The sequence below is a fragment of the Gavia stellata genome, chromosome 5 (genome assembly GCF_030936135.1).
Source record: "Gavia stellata isolate bGavSte3 chromosome 5, bGavSte3.hap2, whole genome shotgun sequence".
Classification (NCBI taxonomy): domain Eukaryota; kingdom Metazoa; phylum Chordata; class Aves; order Gaviiformes; family Gaviidae; genus Gavia; species Gavia stellata.
The window spans coordinates 31,385,413-31,404,517 of NC_082598.1; the positions used below are offsets into that span (position 1 = coordinate 31,385,413).

At 37.8% G+C, this 19,105-nt stretch overlaps 1 protein-coding gene across 2 annotated transcripts in view; it reads left to right on the plus strand.

Annotated features, from left to right (window-relative positions):
• Positions 1 to 5,106: 5,106 nt before the first annotated feature.
• EXOC1 (exocyst complex component 1) overlaps positions 5,107 to 19,105 on the plus strand; it is a 32,947-nt gene continuing 18,948 nt past the window's right edge. The window contains exons 1-9 of one of the 2 annotated variants that reach the window (XM_059817744.1): positions 5,107 to 5,178; positions 9,521 to 9,654; positions 10,501 to 10,631; positions 12,704 to 12,863; positions 14,506 to 14,693; positions 15,653 to 15,880; positions 16,317 to 16,449; positions 16,643 to 16,752; positions 17,277 to 17,330. In XM_059817744.1, coding sequence (XP_059673727.1) covers positions 9,531 to 9,654; positions 10,501 to 10,631; positions 12,704 to 12,863; positions 14,506 to 14,693; positions 15,653 to 15,880; positions 16,317 to 16,449; positions 16,643 to 16,752; positions 17,277 to 17,330 — 1,128 coding nt within the window. In that variant the 5' untranslated portion in view covers positions 5,107 to 5,178; positions 9,521 to 9,530. The remainder of the gene's footprint in view (positions 5,179 to 9,520; positions 9,655 to 10,500; positions 10,632 to 12,703; positions 12,864 to 14,505; positions 14,694 to 15,652; positions 15,881 to 16,316; positions 16,450 to 16,642; positions 16,753 to 17,276; positions 17,331 to 19,105) is intronic. The other variant, XM_059817746.1, reaches the window with a different exon arrangement.

Sequence of the window (19,105 nt, forward strand, 5' to 3'; positions counted from 1 at the left end):
ATTTTCACCAGTTTCTAGCTATGTGTTAGCATATTCAGTGCACCACTTAAATGCGTATCAGTACTTAGAGTTATATTTAACATGGGGTGGAGTCTACTGAGTGGTTTGGAACATCTCGCCCATAACAAAAAATAACGGCTGGACTTGTGACAATATTATATTACAGTAGAAACAGAGGATGAATTAAAGCTGAAGAGGAACAATGTTGACAATAAGAAGCACAGTGATACTGCCCAGTGTCAGTCAGCTAAGCTAGCTGGCTGCTTTTCCCATAGTCGATAAAGAAATGCCAACCCAAAAGATCATTCAGAGAAGCTTCTGGTCAGAACGTCCTGCAAGAGAAAATTTGCTTTCTCTTTTGGCAGCCAAGAGAGTACAGGGAGGTGAGCTGTGGACTAAACCAGCTACGTACCTAAAGCTGACTGATGCAAACAGCTCCTAGGAAATCACGGGCTGGTTGATGTCCTCTCTCAGTACCTGCCATCTGTACAGTGGGATAGTTGCGCAAGGGTGCTGTGACTCATACTTCACTGTTGTCTTTCACATGAACTCCCACCTTTGAAAACATTTGTGTAAATGTACTTTGGATTAAAAATTGAAATAACATCGAATAAGTGAGAATATATTTGAAAAACTGTATAAAATGTACAGCTTTCTACTCTACTTTTTAAATGGTATCCTATTGCTTGTATATAGGAAAGACCATATCTTTGATTATGAGCTGTATATTTATTCTAGGTATATGTTGTAAACTACATTCATTCTAACCCAAATCTTAGTAATTATGTATATCTTGACAGTTGTGAAGGCAACTTATGTGGGTAACACAAATCTTCTGGAATTTGTAAGGACTTAAGTCTTACATTTGCCACCTAAGTACTGTTAGAGAGGACTGTATTTATAGTAATTGTTTATGAAATGCAGTTGTTCTTCTCAGAATGTCTTTGGGATAATCCAGTGCAAGTATGTAGGTGTATTGTAACATTTGACCCATAGATACAAGAAGTATTTGCCCAAAATCCAGGTTCCACAAAACCATCTTCAACAGCAAGTATAATTCAGACTACCCTTATCTGTGATACATTGTCTTGTTTGGACTGTGTATTAATTGTAGAGGTCACAATATTTTCTGTAATGTTTACAAATTCTTTGCTTAATGGCACAAGGAAATATTTTCTGCGTGGAAAAGCTCCCATCATTCACCTTGTAATTGTAATAAAACCACAGAACCTCTAATAATAAGCACTTCAGAGAATTCTTTTGAAATAAAGTAGGGGCATAGTGAATTCCTGACCAATAATTGTCTGTATCGTGTTAGAAACTGATAAGCTAAAAATGACTATAGTGTTCAACCATATTTAATGGACTTGCATCAGTAGTTTATATCTTTCTATTCTTGTACTGTATAAACATTAAACTGACTATATTAGAAGACAAATAAGCCTACATTTTATGTGAAATAATATGCAATTAAAATCTGTTTGGCATTTCTTCTGTTTGATAACATAATATTTCAGACATTCTTTGCTAAGTGATCAGACTAAACAAAAGGAAAGGAGAAAAAGGGACATTGTCCATGTAAATTATTTCAGTTATTATCAAATGGAAAAATACTTTAAAAGATCTTTGCGGACCTAATCTAAGGACTCCTCACATTTACACAGTTCTTTATAAGATGTCAAATACGAAGACACTGTGTAATTGCTACACTGACCTGATCGCACTATGGAAGGTCTTTGTCCTGAGGTGCACGAGACTGTCACTTTGCGGTTAGTATAGCACAGCTGCACCACAGGAGATAGAGAATATGCTAAATTATAAATGGAAAAGACCTGACAGGCTAAATAGCCCATCTTTTCAATTAATGCAGAATTGTTTCCTACATCACATTTCCTGACATTGGGTATACAGAATGTAGTTTGAAATACAATATCTGGGGATTCATCTGCTTCTCCTGGAAGACTTCTCCAAAATTGAATAGAAAGAAACTTACAGGAGTAAAGGATTATCGCAAATGCATTTGTAGCAGTCTTATAAAAGGTTTCAACTAAATGATGGAGTGAATTAATACTTGAGATTGTGGATATAATGTGGATTTTCTTCAGAAGACAGGAATTGTTATCAGCCATATCTGTTCCAGAGAAAAGAAAAACTGTGGCAGCCTGAAAATTAAGAGTGGTAATGAGCAAACAGAACTCCTGCTCACATGTTTAAGAGGCAGAAAGAGAACAGAGGCTGTCATAAAAGACAGACGATGTTTTTTTTTCCTAAGTGTATTTTTTAAACTCTTTAACTGACATCAGAATTAAGAATACAGGGAAACCTATGACAAAAGAATTTGAGAATATTTTGTATGTAGCATTTATCAATACCATATTTGTCTTATTCTACACTTAAATAAATACATCAGTTTCCTGCAGCTCCATGCTAAAAAAACATTTAACATCATCATTCAGATACGATATCAACAAAAAATACACTAGAGAAGTTCCACTGGAGTTCATGGATTTAAGATAACTTTCACCATCTAAGTAAGACCCATGACCTTATATTTAAAACAGAAGGACTCTTTTCCTGTGTGTTTATCTTTCATGGATAACTAATCTTTTCCTGCATCTTAAGCAAATACAGATCAATGCAGAATTATTAAAATAATTTTGGAAGTGAAACAGAGCAGGGAGCCTGTTCTGGACTGTGCCTTCTGGGTTATTTCTCATTCTTCTCCTTTGTATTTTGGAGTCATACATATAGTAACCCACCTCTTCCCAACGAAAGCCTATACTACTTTCCCTGTCATCTACCTATTCCCCAATACTTTCAGTTACTTTCAGCATCTAAATCTATCTTCTTCCAGCAAAGCATTTGTAATATGTAATTTAAGAATATTTTGTCATGAGATAAAGTCAGTATTGGAAGATCAAAGGCCCTTTCTAAAGAGCATCTGTGGGAAGCTGAAATAGGAGGGGAGAGAAAAGCACTGTGCATGCTGGAAGATGATCTCATTTCAGTTTTAACACATGTAACCACATTTTAGCATTAACAAACTACGTTTTGGGGTTTTTTGGCCCTTTAGCAGAATTAACAGCCAAAGACACGAACTTAGAAGGGTTTTGACTAATAACAACAGCAGCTTTATGAAACCTTGTCCAATCTTTTATGTCTGCCTTGTCCAGTCTTTATAGATCTTTATAGAGACAGTTACATTTTGTGGCTGAATTGAGAAATTACCAAACTGTAACTTCTCTTTTAACCTTGGCCCTCATGAATGATGTATTATAGAAGAATACAGCATGTTGTTTTGTAAGTCAGAAAATAGAAGTACATTCAGCAAGACTCTATTGGTCAGTAATGTTTAATGCTTTCAGTCAAGAGGAAAAATGATACAGGAATGATGAAATCACAATTTTACATGTTAAAAGTCTACATTTGGGCAATTTATATAACAATCACTTGGAAAAGATGTTTTCTATTTTTCTTTATTGGTCATAGCCTGGATAATACATTTTATCAGCCATATCCTAAAGGCGTACTGATGTATTAATGTGAATAAATCATACAGTTCAAGTAATCTGTAAGGATTTCAGCCTTTCCTTAACTCTGAATGCAAGCATTGAAGAAATACTATATTAATTTACATTAATAATGCTAAAAATTAGTTAAGTGTATCGGTCGTGTGGAGAACCTCCATCACAGCGAAGTTTGAAGTGGAGGTAGTTCCAGCTCTCACTGAATTCAGCAGTGGCTACAAGTAGCTACAGCCAGATTTGGACATAATTTCTGATAGTTAGATGCTAAATCCTAAATTTCATGATCACTAGTCACAGAGTAACTGTTCCCTCTGAACTATCACTGGCATCAAAGACTGTCAGTTACTAAGGATGCTTCTGCTTAGGGGTAAAGCCGAAATCTGAATGCTTGTCACAGAAGTTATATTAATCCTGATGCTGTGGCCAAATTGAATTACAGCACATGGTCGCAGATGGGCTTCTTTGTCACTTGAAATTCTAAGATACTGTCATGCTGCAATGTATTGTATGCATCTTTCAACCCCAGGTATACCTGCATTTCTTTTGTGAATACACTTGCCTCCTAAAAGACGTAAAACTTCTTTAGTAACTCTGCCATGAGGTCAGTTTGAGAACACAGACATCAGATGCAAGTTGACATGACATCCATTTTCCTTTTGGTGCAACCCATGTTATTTCTCCCATGGCATTTCACTATTCTGTTACAAACTTTTTGACGGCAAGAGTCCTCTCATCACACCGGCATGTAAAACACCTCTTGCAGGTCATAATACAGAAAGATCATATTTGCATTATTTTTCTTGCTGTTTTATGCGTTGTAATTACACAGCAGAGTTTTACCTAACAGTTCACAGCTACTGCAGGGAGCTTCTTTCCCCCAGCTCTTTAGAGCCTGGGGAGGTTTTTCAGGCCCTTCTCTTTTTTCCTGTTTTTTTCCCCTACCTGAATCAACCCACCTCAGAGTCGGGCAGAAGCCGCCTCAGGAAGACGCCCCCAGACACAGTGGAAAGAAGCGGGACCACCCTTCACCACAGCACCGCCAGACAACCTCTGGGGTCCCTTCGCCGCCAGAGACGCTCCGGGGCCTCACGGGGCGCTACCAACCGCGTCACCTGCCGGCGAGGCCCGCTCAAACCGGGCCCGGCCACTCACAGAAGACTACCACACAGCTACCGTTCTAGCCTAGCAATGCCGCCTATCCCCCACGTAGGCTTTGAGTGCCCAGGCCGGCTTGGCACGGCCTTTAAGGCCATAGCGCAACGCCCACCCTGATGAAGGAGAACAAGCCCTAACCCCGTACCGGCTGCGAACCGCTGCCCTCCATCTTCACAGCCCGGGCCCGCGGCTAGCCCCGCCCCGCCCCGCCCCTGCCCGCGCTCCTATTGGCTCGATCCACCCCTCCCTCTCTTCCCCCACCCCGCTTCGCGGGCGAACGGGCAGGCGTTACTGCCATTACAGGTGTTATGCTCATCTCCTTCGGGAGGGGGCGCTGTGCAGGCTGCCGAGCCTGCGGTCTCGCTGCTGGCGTCACGTGAGCGGAAGCGGCCGTTGTGGGCAGCGCGCAGCGCAGCGGCGGGGGGTTGCGGCTGGAGGTGGAGGTGCTGCTTTCCCTTTCCCGTCCCGTCCCGTCCCAGCCGGCCCTGCCTCCGCGGTGAGAGCGAGGCGGCCCCGGCATCCTCCGTCCTTTCCCCCGCCCCGGGTGTGGGGGCCTGCCGCTCTTTCCTCCGCGGACCGGGCCCCTCCGGTCGCCCAGGGGCGGCTTGGCCGTGTCTGGGCCGCCGGGCTCGGGGTGGAACCGTGGCGCCGCGGCTGCGGCTGTCTCCCGCCGGCGGTTGCGCGGGGGGGGTTGTCTCCGGGGCGGTTTCTGCGGACTCGCAGGTGGGAGGCGGTGAAGCTGGTGCCAGAGGGGCCCTTGGGAGGCCGCCGCTACTACAAGTAACTGTTCTGAGTTTTCCTGTTAAATGATTGATCTGTTGTTTGATTCCTGGGGATGTTACAGTTAGGCTATGCTCTCGTGTTATGTTCTATGTTCTTAACCTGGTAGGATGCTTTCTAGTTTACACCCTTGCAGAGGCTAAGCAGCGCTCCCTAAGTAGCCTTACCGCATTGCTCTGTTGAATCTTTCCCGTGTATTTCCTGGACAGGCTATGTCTGTGAGGTGATGATGTCTTTGATAGAGAAAAGAGCAGCAATGTCTAAAGGGGTTTATTAGAGACTGGCATGGTCTCAGCTCTCTTGAAGTATTTTTCTGAGGGAGCAGCTTTATCTCCTGCTTAATTCTGTGTTCCTTTGGGACAGCAGGAGTCGTGTGTGAAGAACTTAATGATGCACTTGGTTCTGGCACAGTGTGAAGGTTTTGGTGGCTGTGACTAAGGGGGCTGCGTATGTATGTCAGAACAAGTCTCCAATCTCAGGTTTAACATGTTCTGTTTTATGGGAAAGGTGTATTCTGCACAACCTGTACAAGTTGTGTTAGCGCTGAAATGGGAGAGGTAGCAAGTTGCAGCAGTCTGAATGTTACTTAGAGCAGAAAGTAAAATCCTAAATCAGGAAGGGGATATTTCTGAAATGCAGCAGGTTGTTGGTACCTTGTGTGTTCATCTTGTGCACCTGTTGAAGAGTAACAGGAATGACAACCTGATGCAATTTGGGAAACAAAAGCTGGGCCCACCATTTGATGAACGGGGAGGAAAGTTATTAGACAGCAGGTATGGAGTGTTGCATTGCCATAGAGGTGTCATGTCAACAGCATTTCTTTGAATGCCCTGGGCGCTATACACTTGGCAATACTGACTGCATCCTGATATATTGGCCCTTGTTTTCCCAAAGCCCTTGTGTTACTAATCTTTCAAACTACTAGATTCCTTAAGCTGAGAGATGTGGTGGTGGCGGCGGCAGTAGCCAGCTGAGCTCAGGTACAGTGGGATGTAAAAGGCCGAAAGAAAAGTCAGTGCCTTTTCTGTTTCAAGTGCCAAAGGAACCCTTTTGTCTTTGCTATGTATTTGTTGGAGAAAGCAACCAATCCATCTCCAAGAGAAAAAACCAACCTAAAATTTAACTCCACATACTGTTCCATTGTCTCAGCCTCAGGCAGTGTAGCCTGTGATGTATATTAATCATGTTTTAATGCACTGTAGAATTTTAAAGCACAAGTTCAGAGTAGTATTGGAGCTTCTGTATTTAAATAAAAACATTGAAATGTGATGTCTAAGTATTGCTCTTTTTAGTCTACCTAGAATCTCTCTGTAGTGTGAGGAACTGTTCTGAATCAGGTGAATATTGCTAATTCCTTAATTCTCTAGAGCTTGGTGGGGTTTTTGTTTTTTTTTCTTATATATGATTGGTCTCTGCAAGCTTGAGTACTGGGTGCTGTTATCCCATTCCCCTCTGCTCTGGATTTCTAGAATCTGGTGGGGACTAGACCGTGCTTTGCTAGGGAACCAGGTGATTATACTGAAGTCTATCTCGGAAGTCTCTTTCAGAATTTTGTGACTTCCTTGAGATTTTATTCTTGTTTGGTGCATGGTTAATTTAATGATGGTCTTACTTTACCTCTGCAAATCCTTCATCATTAATGAACATGCTAGAAATACAAATGCTTTCCTTTGAGCACGTTGCATACTTAAAGGCATTTCCAAAGAAACTCACAACTTGCAGTGAATGTTTTTAAACAAACCAGTTGTTAATGCATCCTGCAAATCTGAACAGCTTTCTTTTCTTACAGCCCCTTCTTCTCACCCTTTACTTTCTCCCACTGCTGGCTGCTGTTACTGCAGAGGTGAATCACTTGAAGGGGGAACCCTGTGAACAGATCCATCCCTCCCCAATCTCTCTCTACCTCCTTTTCTGCCCCTCTACCTCACCCAAATCACCTGATAACTCTATTCTTAATGAGGAGAAAAACTAGAAAGCAAACTTATGGGTGTTGTTAGGAAAGTACTTTTGCTGTTAATGGCAGATGCACCTCATTTATGCAACCTAATGGTCTGATTTGGTATGCGATTATGTCGTTGACATTAAACTATATCCGCCAATGTATCAGAAGGTGTAAAGGGCAGTCAGTGATGTCCTTGTACAATCTTCTGTGTTTGCTGTTGCAGGCTATGGGCTATGAGAGTGAATAAGAAATGTCTGTTTACTATCTTTCAGTAGAAGTCTGTCTTTTTTAGCATTTGGTTAGAGTACAGGGTTCAAGGTCAGCACTTGATTCCTGGAAGAAATCTCTTGATTTATTACTAAGCGTACATGCTTACTTTCTTTCTCTTTTTGAAATATCCTGTTACTCTCTTGCTAGCTAAGAAACGCCATAATTAAAAGTAGTGTTCCATTTCTGAGCTCCAGTCCATGCATCCAAGAAAAGGCAGCAAACTAGCCAAACCTAATGGACTTATCTTTGCAAAACTGTGTTGTGGCCTTTTCAGATCTAGATGGCCTTGAAGTCCAACTTTCTACCAGCTACAAAGATGCATTTCTTTATTCTGCATTACTGTAACAATTGCCAGACCCTCATTTGAGAATAAAGAACAGCCTGTTACTTTTAATAGTATGTGGTAGCTGGTAAGAGCAGGGAAACAAGTCTTTGCAAAACATTAAAACACAAGACAAAGAAATGCAATGCTGTATTTCTAGAGGCTCGGAGATTTGTTGCCTTAGGTGTGTTATCTGTCCCCATAGTTTGTGTCTTCCAGGAGCTGTTCCGTTATAAGGAAGCTTTTATGAAAGAGACTTCAATATCCAGAAGATAAATGTGACTTAAGAAAAATGTATTAAATTCTATTACATGGGCCCTCTGCAATGTCTTATGTTTTTATCAATTAAAAAAAAAATAATAATGCTTGCTTACTGGGTAAAGTTAAGTTATAAACATGGTGCCACTCATATGGTAATAAGTTTCTAGTCTCTCCAGGAATTGGCAACGATGAATTTGACAACAGATAACCACCACAAATGTTCTTTACAGCGGTATCAACCTGTGAAAACTCTAGTACAGACTGGGGTTTTTTTGTTTGGTTGGTTTGTGGGTTTTTTTTGCCACCGAATAGAATGTGATGTACTTATTCTGCTTTAAGCAAGCTATTTCAGCAGTATGCTTGAGAATGCTCTCATAATGTGGGATCAAGTACTAATTTAGAATTTCTCTTACGATACCAAGGGAGGAGGGAGTGAGGAAGCATGCAGGAACACTGATCCTGAATCAGAATGATTTTTCCCTCTACAAGAAGAGAATTGGGATGTGTGTGTGGTACACCAAGAATCAAAAGTAATAATTTGTTAGACTTGAATCTGTGGCATCTGAGTTATGGATTGATACGGTATGTCATAGTCATTTCAGAATGTATTCCAGGAATCTTCCTGCAAAGCAGGGAGCCAGAGACACTTTTTATCCCTCTAAGTGGAACGTTATTTTCACTTTGGTCTGCCAAACGTATAACCTTGATTTGGTGAAACAGTCCTGAAAATTTAATTGAAGATTTTAGGTATATTTGAAGGATTCTGGACTTTAAGTTTCATTTAAGGTCATCACTGTAGTGAATTTAGTTTCACATTCCCCATCCTGTCAAATTTTGTGGGGTTTTTTGTTCATGTGCCTTCATAGAGGTTTTTACTGGATCCATGGCATTTGTACCCATTCTGAAATTCCACTACTGAGTGACGGAGTCTTTTTTTCTTGATTCCCATTTCAACTTTTTTTGTTAATGCCTCACATTACACTTCACTACTAAGAAGCTTTTTGTTCTCCATTAAATTAGGCAGAAGGATCATCCTAGTGTTGATAAATTACAGTTGTCTAACTGAAGTAAGATAGTAAGCTTTATTGTGGACTTTTTCCTAAAGTGGGCTGGTCTTCTACCTACCTATCATGCTTGTCTACATTATGATTCATTACCTGTAAAATTTAATTTCAAAAAGCTGTAGTTGCTGTAAGTGACTGGTTCTTTTTTTGTGTGTGTTCAATGTGCCTGAATGTATTATTATTTTTTTAAATCTTTCAGCTGAGAGAAAATGACTGCAATCAAGCATGCTTTACAGAGGGATATTTTCACTCCCAATGATGAACGCTTGTTGAGCATTGTGAACGTGTGCAAAGCAGGCAAAAAGAAGAGAAACTGCTTTTTGTGTGCCACAGGTACATAGTAATACCACACCGTATTTCTTGTCTTCACCTTTGTTTTTTATTCAGTTGCATTTGTCTTAGCTTTATTTACAATATTCTTGCCCCACATAAAACAGGTGCTTTCCATTTCTAATGGAGAAAATCAGTTGTAGCTTATACTTCCATTATTGCTTCTATTAAAAAAGAAACAAAACCCTGTACTTTTATTCTCAGATCTCATTGTAATTTGAAATGAAGGAATCAAAATTATTTGTGTGGGACTGGTGGGCTTTTGAAGCAGGCTTTATATAGCGCTTAAAAGGGGATTTAGTAGGCATTTAGGCTGATCAGCCTAAATAAAATGCAATAAAGAGTACTGGTTAGAGTTCAAGGCAGAGGGCTCTGGAAAGGCACAGTAACGGAACTGAATTCTAATGTTCCTTTGTGTGTATGTGTATTATATTATGTCTTTTCAAAAAATTAGGTGCTTTGGGTCAATCTGTCAATAAATTAGATGGCTAGAATTTTTTTTTGACTGAGGAATCTCAGAAAATGTTTTTATTCTTGACTATAATCTCCTATTACCTCTGTGCTTTGTCAGTTATGTGGCCCTGGTCTGAGGTCTGCTGTATCAAAGAAAATATCTGTAAATCGGGTTCATTACTTCACAAGCTGTTTGGAGACAGATATCTGGTTGACTGAGACTTAAACTGAGCTGTGAATATTGTGGATGAAAATGTTTCAAAGGGTCTCTTTTCATCAAATAAGTATTATGAATTCTCCTCCACCGAGAATTAACTTCAGAAGTTGAAATACAGCAGAAACAGATGTTAAAGTAATTTGTGCATTTTGAAATTACTCTTTTACTTCATTTACCAGTGACAACGGAACGACCAGTGCAAGTAAATGTGGTAAAAGTGAAAAAATCTGACAAGGGAGATTTCTACAAAAGGCAGACTTCATGGGCACTTCGAGATCTTGCTGTTGTTGATGCCAAAGATGCTGTTAAAGTATGTGTAACTTTTTTTTGTTTAATGCTCTGCTCAGAACAGCCTTTTGGTTCCAAGTTAGTGTTAACTTCCTTGATACTGACTGCTTTAAAACTTAGATTGATAACACATTAATTAGGAATTAGGATGATGCATTCCTTGCTGCTTATGCCTGCATTTTCTTCCAGCCATTCCAAGAATATAACCCTTGTAAACTGAGTAAGAGTAGTCTAGATATGCTTGAATAGTAATACTCTGAATATTTGCCCTGTTTATTGTAGTGATCTCTCAGTGACTGTGGAGTGCTTGTGCTAAGGACCAGTACTTTTTTGTTTGTTTCAAGTCTTACGTAAATTTTTACTCCAAGCTTAGTTTCCCCTTAAACATTATTACCATCTTACTAATGACATTGAGCTACATATAATGTTTTTTTGCTAGGACACTTAAAACATTCTTAATAAGCAGTATGTAAGCTTGAAGGTGAGCTCTTATATCTGTTCTCCAAATCATTACATTGGCTATTTGTTGGAAAGTGTACAGTTCTGAGGTGGTGTTCTTTTCCATAGAATAAGAGCAACCTATTTTTGACCATTTAAATTCATTTGTTGTCATAAACTAAGATGTGCAAACAGGCAGAGGGGAAAATTCTTCATCCCGCGATGTCTGGTTTTATGTTCTGCTAACTGGTGTTTTGGAAGAATAGTGCAGAAAACTATGAAGCTGAAAATTCTTTGATTTCCCTCCTCCCCAAGTGTAGGTTAAATGTTTTGTTATTTCACTTATCTACATACTCGTTGGCTAGACTTCAGATTTTCCTTGCTGTTCCTAAATACCATGTTGGAGAATTGCTTCTTTCAGTTTAAGGTTCTGTTTAAAATTATACAATCTTTCAGGGCTTTTTCTTGCGAAACAAAATTCGGTTAACTGTTTACAGAAATGTGCTGTAATGTATATACCACTCTAATGAGTGATTTTGAAATTTTCTTTCAAAAAACAAACATTGAATGCCAAACCCTCCCACATGAAAAAAGTCAGAATTAAAGTTGATAGGTGCATTATGTTTTGGCTTCCAAATGTTATCCTATGCAACTCTTTTGACACAGACTTTTCCTGCACCGGTTGTTAGACAACTCAAATTTTACGTAGTGATACTCTTTGTTTAGAAATGTATGGTAATTATATTTATCAACATAAGCTACAGAAAAAAAAATAGAACTGCTTTTATTGCTCTGTACAGGAAATGCCATTTCCCCTTGTGTGCAGTTTCATATGCAGCCTGCTTCTACAGATAGTAGTGACGATACAAGTAGTAAGTAGCAGCAATAGTAGTTTTTACAAACTACGTATAAGTAAGAATTTAATATGCATCTGAGGCAATAACTTTCTTCATCAGAAGGAGGCTGGACCTTGTAAAATGCTTGGAATATCATCTTTAAAACAGACTATTGCCAGTTACAATCCATACTGAGCTCGTAAGTGGCTATAGAAAGGAAAGTACTTTAATCAAATGTTATCAAAGCAATGTTCTCATCAGGCAATAAATCTAGTTGAAAATACTTCTATGGTAGTTTTTTACTGTTAAAATACCAAATGGTCTTTCCTATCCTGTTCAGTGTTATCAAATACTGTCATATCTATAGAATATATAAAGTGCTTATATTTTTTTTCCCTTGCATATTCCCCTAAGTCTACTTGAATTGTGCTGTATATGTTGTCAGTAATTCCAGCTACCATTTTTAGTTTCAGAAGGCTAACACAAGGCATTGGTCATTCTGAGGACAGTGTTTCAGGGCAGACAGCGCTGTCAAATGTTTCTTGAAACTCTTACAGATCTCTGTATTACGTGTTATTGTTACCTTATCTAGCTTGACAAAATACTGTCTTCATAGCATGGATTCTGTTTTTTCACTTTCAATGTTTTAGCACCTTTGTTAAGGTGCATCAGGGTGCCAGAGTTGGTATATCAGCTTAAGGTTGGCATCTCTGTAATTTCATTTTTATCCTGTCATCTCAATAATTAAATGAGTGAACAATCTCTGCTGCTCAGAGAATGATTTGACTGCTGAGCCTGTAACATATCTCATCTTTTGCAGGAGAATCCTGAATTTGACTTGCATTTTGACAAAGTGTACAAATGGGTTGCAAGCAGCACAGTGGAAAAGAACACCTTCATTTCATGTATCTGGAAACTCAATCAGAGATATCTTAGAAAGAAAATTGACTTTATTAATGTTAGTTCACAGCTTTTGGAAGGTAAATTTCTACAACTGTATGTTAAGTATAAAGTTTAATAATTATTGATGTAAAACAGATACAGTAAAAAAATATCCTAATCCTGACTTTTTTTCTATTCAATTTTATTCTTTTATATTTTCTAAGTCTTCAGATAAACAAGGTGATGAGATAACAGATTTTCTGTTAGAAAACTGAGACAAAATACTTCATTAAGTTCTAAATTTTGATTAAAGCTTATTGTATTTCTAAGACATTCCATTTCTTGAACAAAATAAAATCTACCTGCAAGATCTGGTATGTCTAAATATGTAACAAATCTGTTTTTGTTCTGGTTTTCAATTCCCCTGAATTAGAAAAATGCTTTAAAAAGTGACACTTCAGTAGCATGCTAAAGGTTATGTGAGGTTTCATATGAAGTTTCTAGTTTATAAACTGTGAAGCATGTGTTAAATTCTGCTGGACCCTGTTACAGTTCACATGACGGATTGGTTGCTAAGAAGGCTTTGTATCTCGTTCGCTCATGCTGTATTAAATATTTTTACAGTCACATTATCTTTCAATAGTTAAAACTTTTTAGTAGAGCCTAAGCATATCTCACATTGAGTCTGTCAGAAGTGGTTAAACTGTTGATATTAAATACTAGACTGGCTTGTGCGGAAGAACTTGAATTCGAAATGTAAAACAGGGAGGACAGCTTTTCTGTATTTTGGTGTTGACTGAAATTTGGTTTTAACCAACTAACTTTTCAAGTTCGTGAAAAATTAAAACATTCAATCTTACTGCCACTTTAAAAATATACACACTGTTCATGCTTTGTCTAGCTAACATTCTCTGCTTCCTTTCCTCTGCTTTTCCATACCTTTTAATTCTTCAGAACTGCCTAAAGTTGCAGAAGGTGCGTAACACCTTTTTCCTTTATTCTGCTTTGTAAGCAATTTTTCTTAATAATATGCTCTTTCTTTTTTTAAAATAGTGCTTTGGATAGCTTATCAAGTTGCTAGAGATAAGACGTTTCAAATGTCCTAAACACTTTCTGGTTGGACTGTGTTAATGTTCTGTAAATCATTTGTCAGCCTTTGAATGGCTTGTTGAATTCAGTGAGCACTGCTATGAGGAATCATAGTTCATGAAAACATTGTTATATAATTTTCACTTACCTCAGTAGTGATTTTCCTGCTGTGAAAATTATCTGGAGCATCAAGATATTTTTTTATTTATTTAGTGATATATTTCTTAATGAACTTTAGTATGTTTCCCTTATGCTCTGTCTACCAAGAGAGAATCTGACTTCTACTGATCTTCTGCTAACAAGTCTAGCATAATACTGTAATATATTCTGATGCTGACTACCAGTGTGAGAGGTGAACAAAGTGAGACAGTATGTCCCTTTGTACATGCAATAAAGGAAGGCGGCTATTTCTATTTTGCTTATGTGGCATAAATCAGAAAACATCACTGTTGGGAACCAGTTCTGGAAATCTTAATGAAGCCCATGGAAGACTGAGACTTAAGAAAAGTGTATGTAAGTAGCAGGTGCTTGTTATGAAAGCTGTTTAACGGATTAATATACTTAAAGATAGTGGAACATACTTAAGTATTCTCAAAATACTTGTGACTTTCTGCACGTGATAATGGGTTTTATTTCCCTTTTCTATGTAAGAATCCGTTCCAAGTGGAGAGAATCAAAGTGTAGCAGGAGGTGATGAAGAGGCTGTGGATGAATACCAAGAGTTAAATGCAAGAGAGGAACAGGATATTGAAATAATGATGGAAGGGTGTGAATATGCTATTTCTAATGCTGAAGCCTTTGCAGAGAAGTTGTCAAGAGAGCTACAAGTGCTAGATGGGGTAACCATTCCTTCTAATGTACAATGTGTTAGCATGTTGAACTGTTTTCATTGATACTGACTATGTAACATCTTTGAAAAGGTAGCTAACATGTTCTGCCACATATTTAAATATAAATGTATATCTGCTCCTAAGCAGAGCTACGTCCTGTCTATTATCAGATTTTAAAGATCTTAAACTTTGCTCTTTACCTTCCAGACCTTCTGGGGTGAGTTTCAGGCTGTGAAACGAGGAGTTGAGAAGAAAAAAGGAAGGCATTCTGCATCTACCTTTCTTGAAGGCAGGGGTGCAGGGAGAGAGAGAATAGATGTTCGTGTCCGTGGATGTGAACTCTTGTGTCTAAAATACTACTTCCAGTGTAATTAGGAAACTGGCTTAGTCTAATAATGTTGCAGTATTTGGCTGTCTGTAACAGTACCGTATTGTTTGCTATTTTGCTTTTTAAACAACCCAACATTCTAGAGGTCACTTAAAAAAACTTAAGGAGATGCAGGGGATACAGTCTTGAGGGAACAGTCAACAACCTCCTCAAATTGTCAAGTTGGATGTTCTCTTATATTTTGAAAATGGCTGTTATCATAGGGATAGCTGATCTTGCAACAGAAAATGTGACCTTATCACCTAAGCAGTTTTTCTGGAACTAAAACATATTCCAGTATAGTAGGGATTACTGTTTAGTTTTTATTTCTGTGCAGATCAATACTTCATTTCTAAAAACTTGAGCAAAGTTTTAGTTTTATATCTTTTCTTTATGAAATAAAGAAGTGTCATAGACTGAGGGACTGCTGTGTTCAATAACACTTTAAATGAGAAGTACTACAAGCTTATATTGTTTTGTCTCTTTCATCAAGAGTTTTAGAAGCATTTATTTGACAGTAATGGAGACGGAAGGAGATACCAGAATGCTTTTGAGATATAAAAATGTCTCTTAAAATGTTGTGGCTTCATTTTCTGTACAGGCAAATATCCAGTCAATTATGGCCTCAGAGAAACAGGTGAATATCTTGATGAAGTTGCTGGATGAAGCTCTAAAGGAAGTTGACCAAATTGAGCTAAAGCTGAGCAGTTATGAAGAAATGCTTCAGAGTGTAAAAGAGCAAATGGATCAAATTTCAGAAAGCAACCACTTAATCCATCTCAGTAACACAAATAATGTGAAGCTACTGTCAGAGATAGAGTTCTTAGTGGTAAGCATTTTTGTTTGCTATGGTTGTTCACATCAGGTATAAAATTCTTTTACGTTGCTACCCTCTTTAGCAACCATATATGAGGTTCAATTAAAATAATGAGTTTATTTTTCTGTCTTATTATTGCACTAACGTCAGTAAGTTTTGTTTTATAATGATGGAATCGTATTTATCATTCTTGGTTCAGCAGCATAGCAAACTAACCTGCTTCTGGCTTATGGAGAAACATTGGAACAGGCTGCCCAGGGAAGTGGTTGAGTCACCATCCCTGGAGGTATTTAAAAGATGTGTACATGTGGTGCTTAGGGACATGGTTTAATGGTGGACTTGGCAGTGTTAATAGTTGAACTCAATGATCTTAAAGGTCTTTTCCAACCTAAATGACTTTATGATTCTATTCTATGATTCTATGACAATACTATCCATTATTTTGTAGAATCACATGGATTTAGCTAAAGGTCATATAAAGGCCCTTCACGAGGGAGATCTGACATCTTCTCGAGGCATTGAGGCCTGCACTAATGCAGCAGATGCCCTTCTGCAGTGTATGAATGTAGCTCTTCGTCCAGGTAATGTTTTTGTTAGACCACAGTCTAACATACAAAATTTATTATGGTAGTGCCTTTATTGTATGTGCCTTTCCAACTAGTCTCAGATTTTGTTTCTGTAGATGGAGGGAACTGTGACCTCTGGTCCTTTTGGTACCCACATACAATATATTACTATATATTTTATACTCTGTGAAGTTCTTCTTGGTTTTAGGACATGATATGCTTCATGCAGTGAAACAGCAGCAGCAGCGGTTTAGTGACTTGCGTGAGCAATTTGCACGGAGACTTGCCAGTCATTTGAACAGCGTATTTGTTCAGCAGGTATTATTTTTTACTATTTTATATCACAAACCTTTCCTGAGAAGAAAACCAATCCACCTAAAATTGGACATGTTCTGTGATGTAATCAGCAAACAAACGGACTGCTAGAGGCACTTCAGGCAGAGATACTATTAAGCATACCAAACTGTAGTAGCCTATAGAAGTCTCTTACATTTAAAAAAAAATCACCTCTCTCTAGTGGGTTTGCTATGTGAATTAAACACATTGTGTGATATATAAGGATTTATTTTAATTGTAAGGCTTGATTAATTGAGGAGAAAAAGCATTGACTTTTTTTCAAGGGTGTCAGAGGCTGAGAACATTGGAGTTCTTGCTGTCTGAACTTCAAGGGCCATAAAAAACCCAAAACCATACAAATTAAGATGTCTAAACCTTGATTTTTTTTTTGAGCCTTAACTTGAAATATTCAGAAATCAGTGTCCGGAGACCTGTTTTCTAAAGGCTGGATGTCTTTTAGCATCAGTTTTTTTAATTTCTGTTTGTTTTTTTTTATTTCCAATTAGTTTACTCAGACCCTCCTTCAACTCTATAATAGGTCCTACTGTCTTTCAGTTCCAGTGAGTACATTAGGTTTGATACAAGCTTTTCTAACTAATTTTTTTGAGCTTGACTTACCTAACTAGCAACTGCATCTTCGGCTATACAAAAATAAATTTATCCTAACCAGTTGCAGAGCATCAGACTTATGGGCCTTCTCACTTCCATTATTTTTATCAGTCCTCAAGCTTTGTTTATCTGTTTATGAGCTAATGTTCCTCTGATGAGATCTCCAGAAATTGCTAAGAGACAGATTGAGGTGTATGGAGGAAAAATATTTTCAGGAAATTGTAATATGTGTACAACTGTACAGATACTCCAATTTTGTGAAATTGTAATATTTGTAAATAAAAAATAATTCCGTTTTTATACATATTACCACAATCAAAGTTTTAGAAGTTTTTGTTTTTATGTATTAGACAGTGTGCCGAAAATGGAATAGGGTTATGCTGGATAATTGTATAGAAAATTGCATTTGAGAGTACAAGCCTTGCTTTTTATGGCAAAGATAAGGGCTTCCTGCATTTTCTTCACTTTGCAGAAGAATTCCAGTTCTACAGCATGTTAAATTTTTTTGCTTTAGTTTCTGTTCTTAAGAGGGTATGTTTCTCATGTTACTTTTCATATTTTGAAAAACTGAGCACAGACTAGGTGTCCTGGCCTCTAAGTGAGCAAGTAGAATCTATGTTGTGCAAGTCCTGTGTAAATGCATTCACAAAGTTTGACTATTGGACTTGCATATGAAAATGGCTGTTTAACAGAATGCCTTTTCTGATGTTCTGTTCTGAGGATTTTATTTTTAAAAATGGTAAGAGATTATTATTACTATGTAATACTATGTGTATTAGATGAAATACTTTGAAGGGGACTTTTCAGTGCTATTGAGAATGCTAATACCAGTTTGCAATTTTTAAATCTTTTTTAATTTTATTTTTTTTAATTCTGGTACTAATAGTGGCCTCACGTTGTCTTTCATATAAACTTGCCCTCTGAAAAGTTTTGGCCCGCTGTTAGGTGTGAGGTATTAATCAGCAGATAAAAAATATGACCTCGCTGTAAGGTTAAGAAGGAAGAATTCATTAACTGCAAGAGATGAGCCTCTGCTAAGCTTTTTTGCTTGTTGCAAAAGAAAAATAAAAGTTTGTGTACTTCATTTTGAGGTACCGATTCAAGTGTTGGAGGTATAACAGATTTTTTTGTTATCTTACCAAAATGACCTTGTTTTGTTAGTCTGATGAATAGAATGTAGCAATTTCTCAGTCCCATGTTTTTGAAAAGTCTAACTGGAATACTTTGTTACCTTTAACATCTGAAGAGTTGCATTATTTGTTTAGAATGTTTCTTTAAAAAAATAAAGCACTTCAGAAAAAACTAAGGCAGATAAAGATTTCTAAATTAAAATGGCAAATGAAAACATGCTGTCTAGACAGCTGCTAATACAAGCAAGACATATTCTGATTTGGATCTCATTAGATGGAAAATCAAAGTTGCATTGATATTTCAGCCTAAATATATTATCTTAAAGTATTAAATTGTTCTTTTTTTTAAAAAAGCAAACAAACCCAATGCTGTGATTCAAGCTACTTTTGTAAGATATTAAAGCGCTTCATCTCCTTTACATAAAAATGAGCATAAATTTTAAGTTTTAAACAGAAATGCAACTTTGGATTGCTGTTCACTGCAGTGTTTAAAAACTGTTTACAGTAACTGTTACTAACAGTTAATATAGCTGTCTTTATTGTGTCCTAATATTTGATTAACTTTACTGTGTGTCTATAACTATAAAGATTTTTTT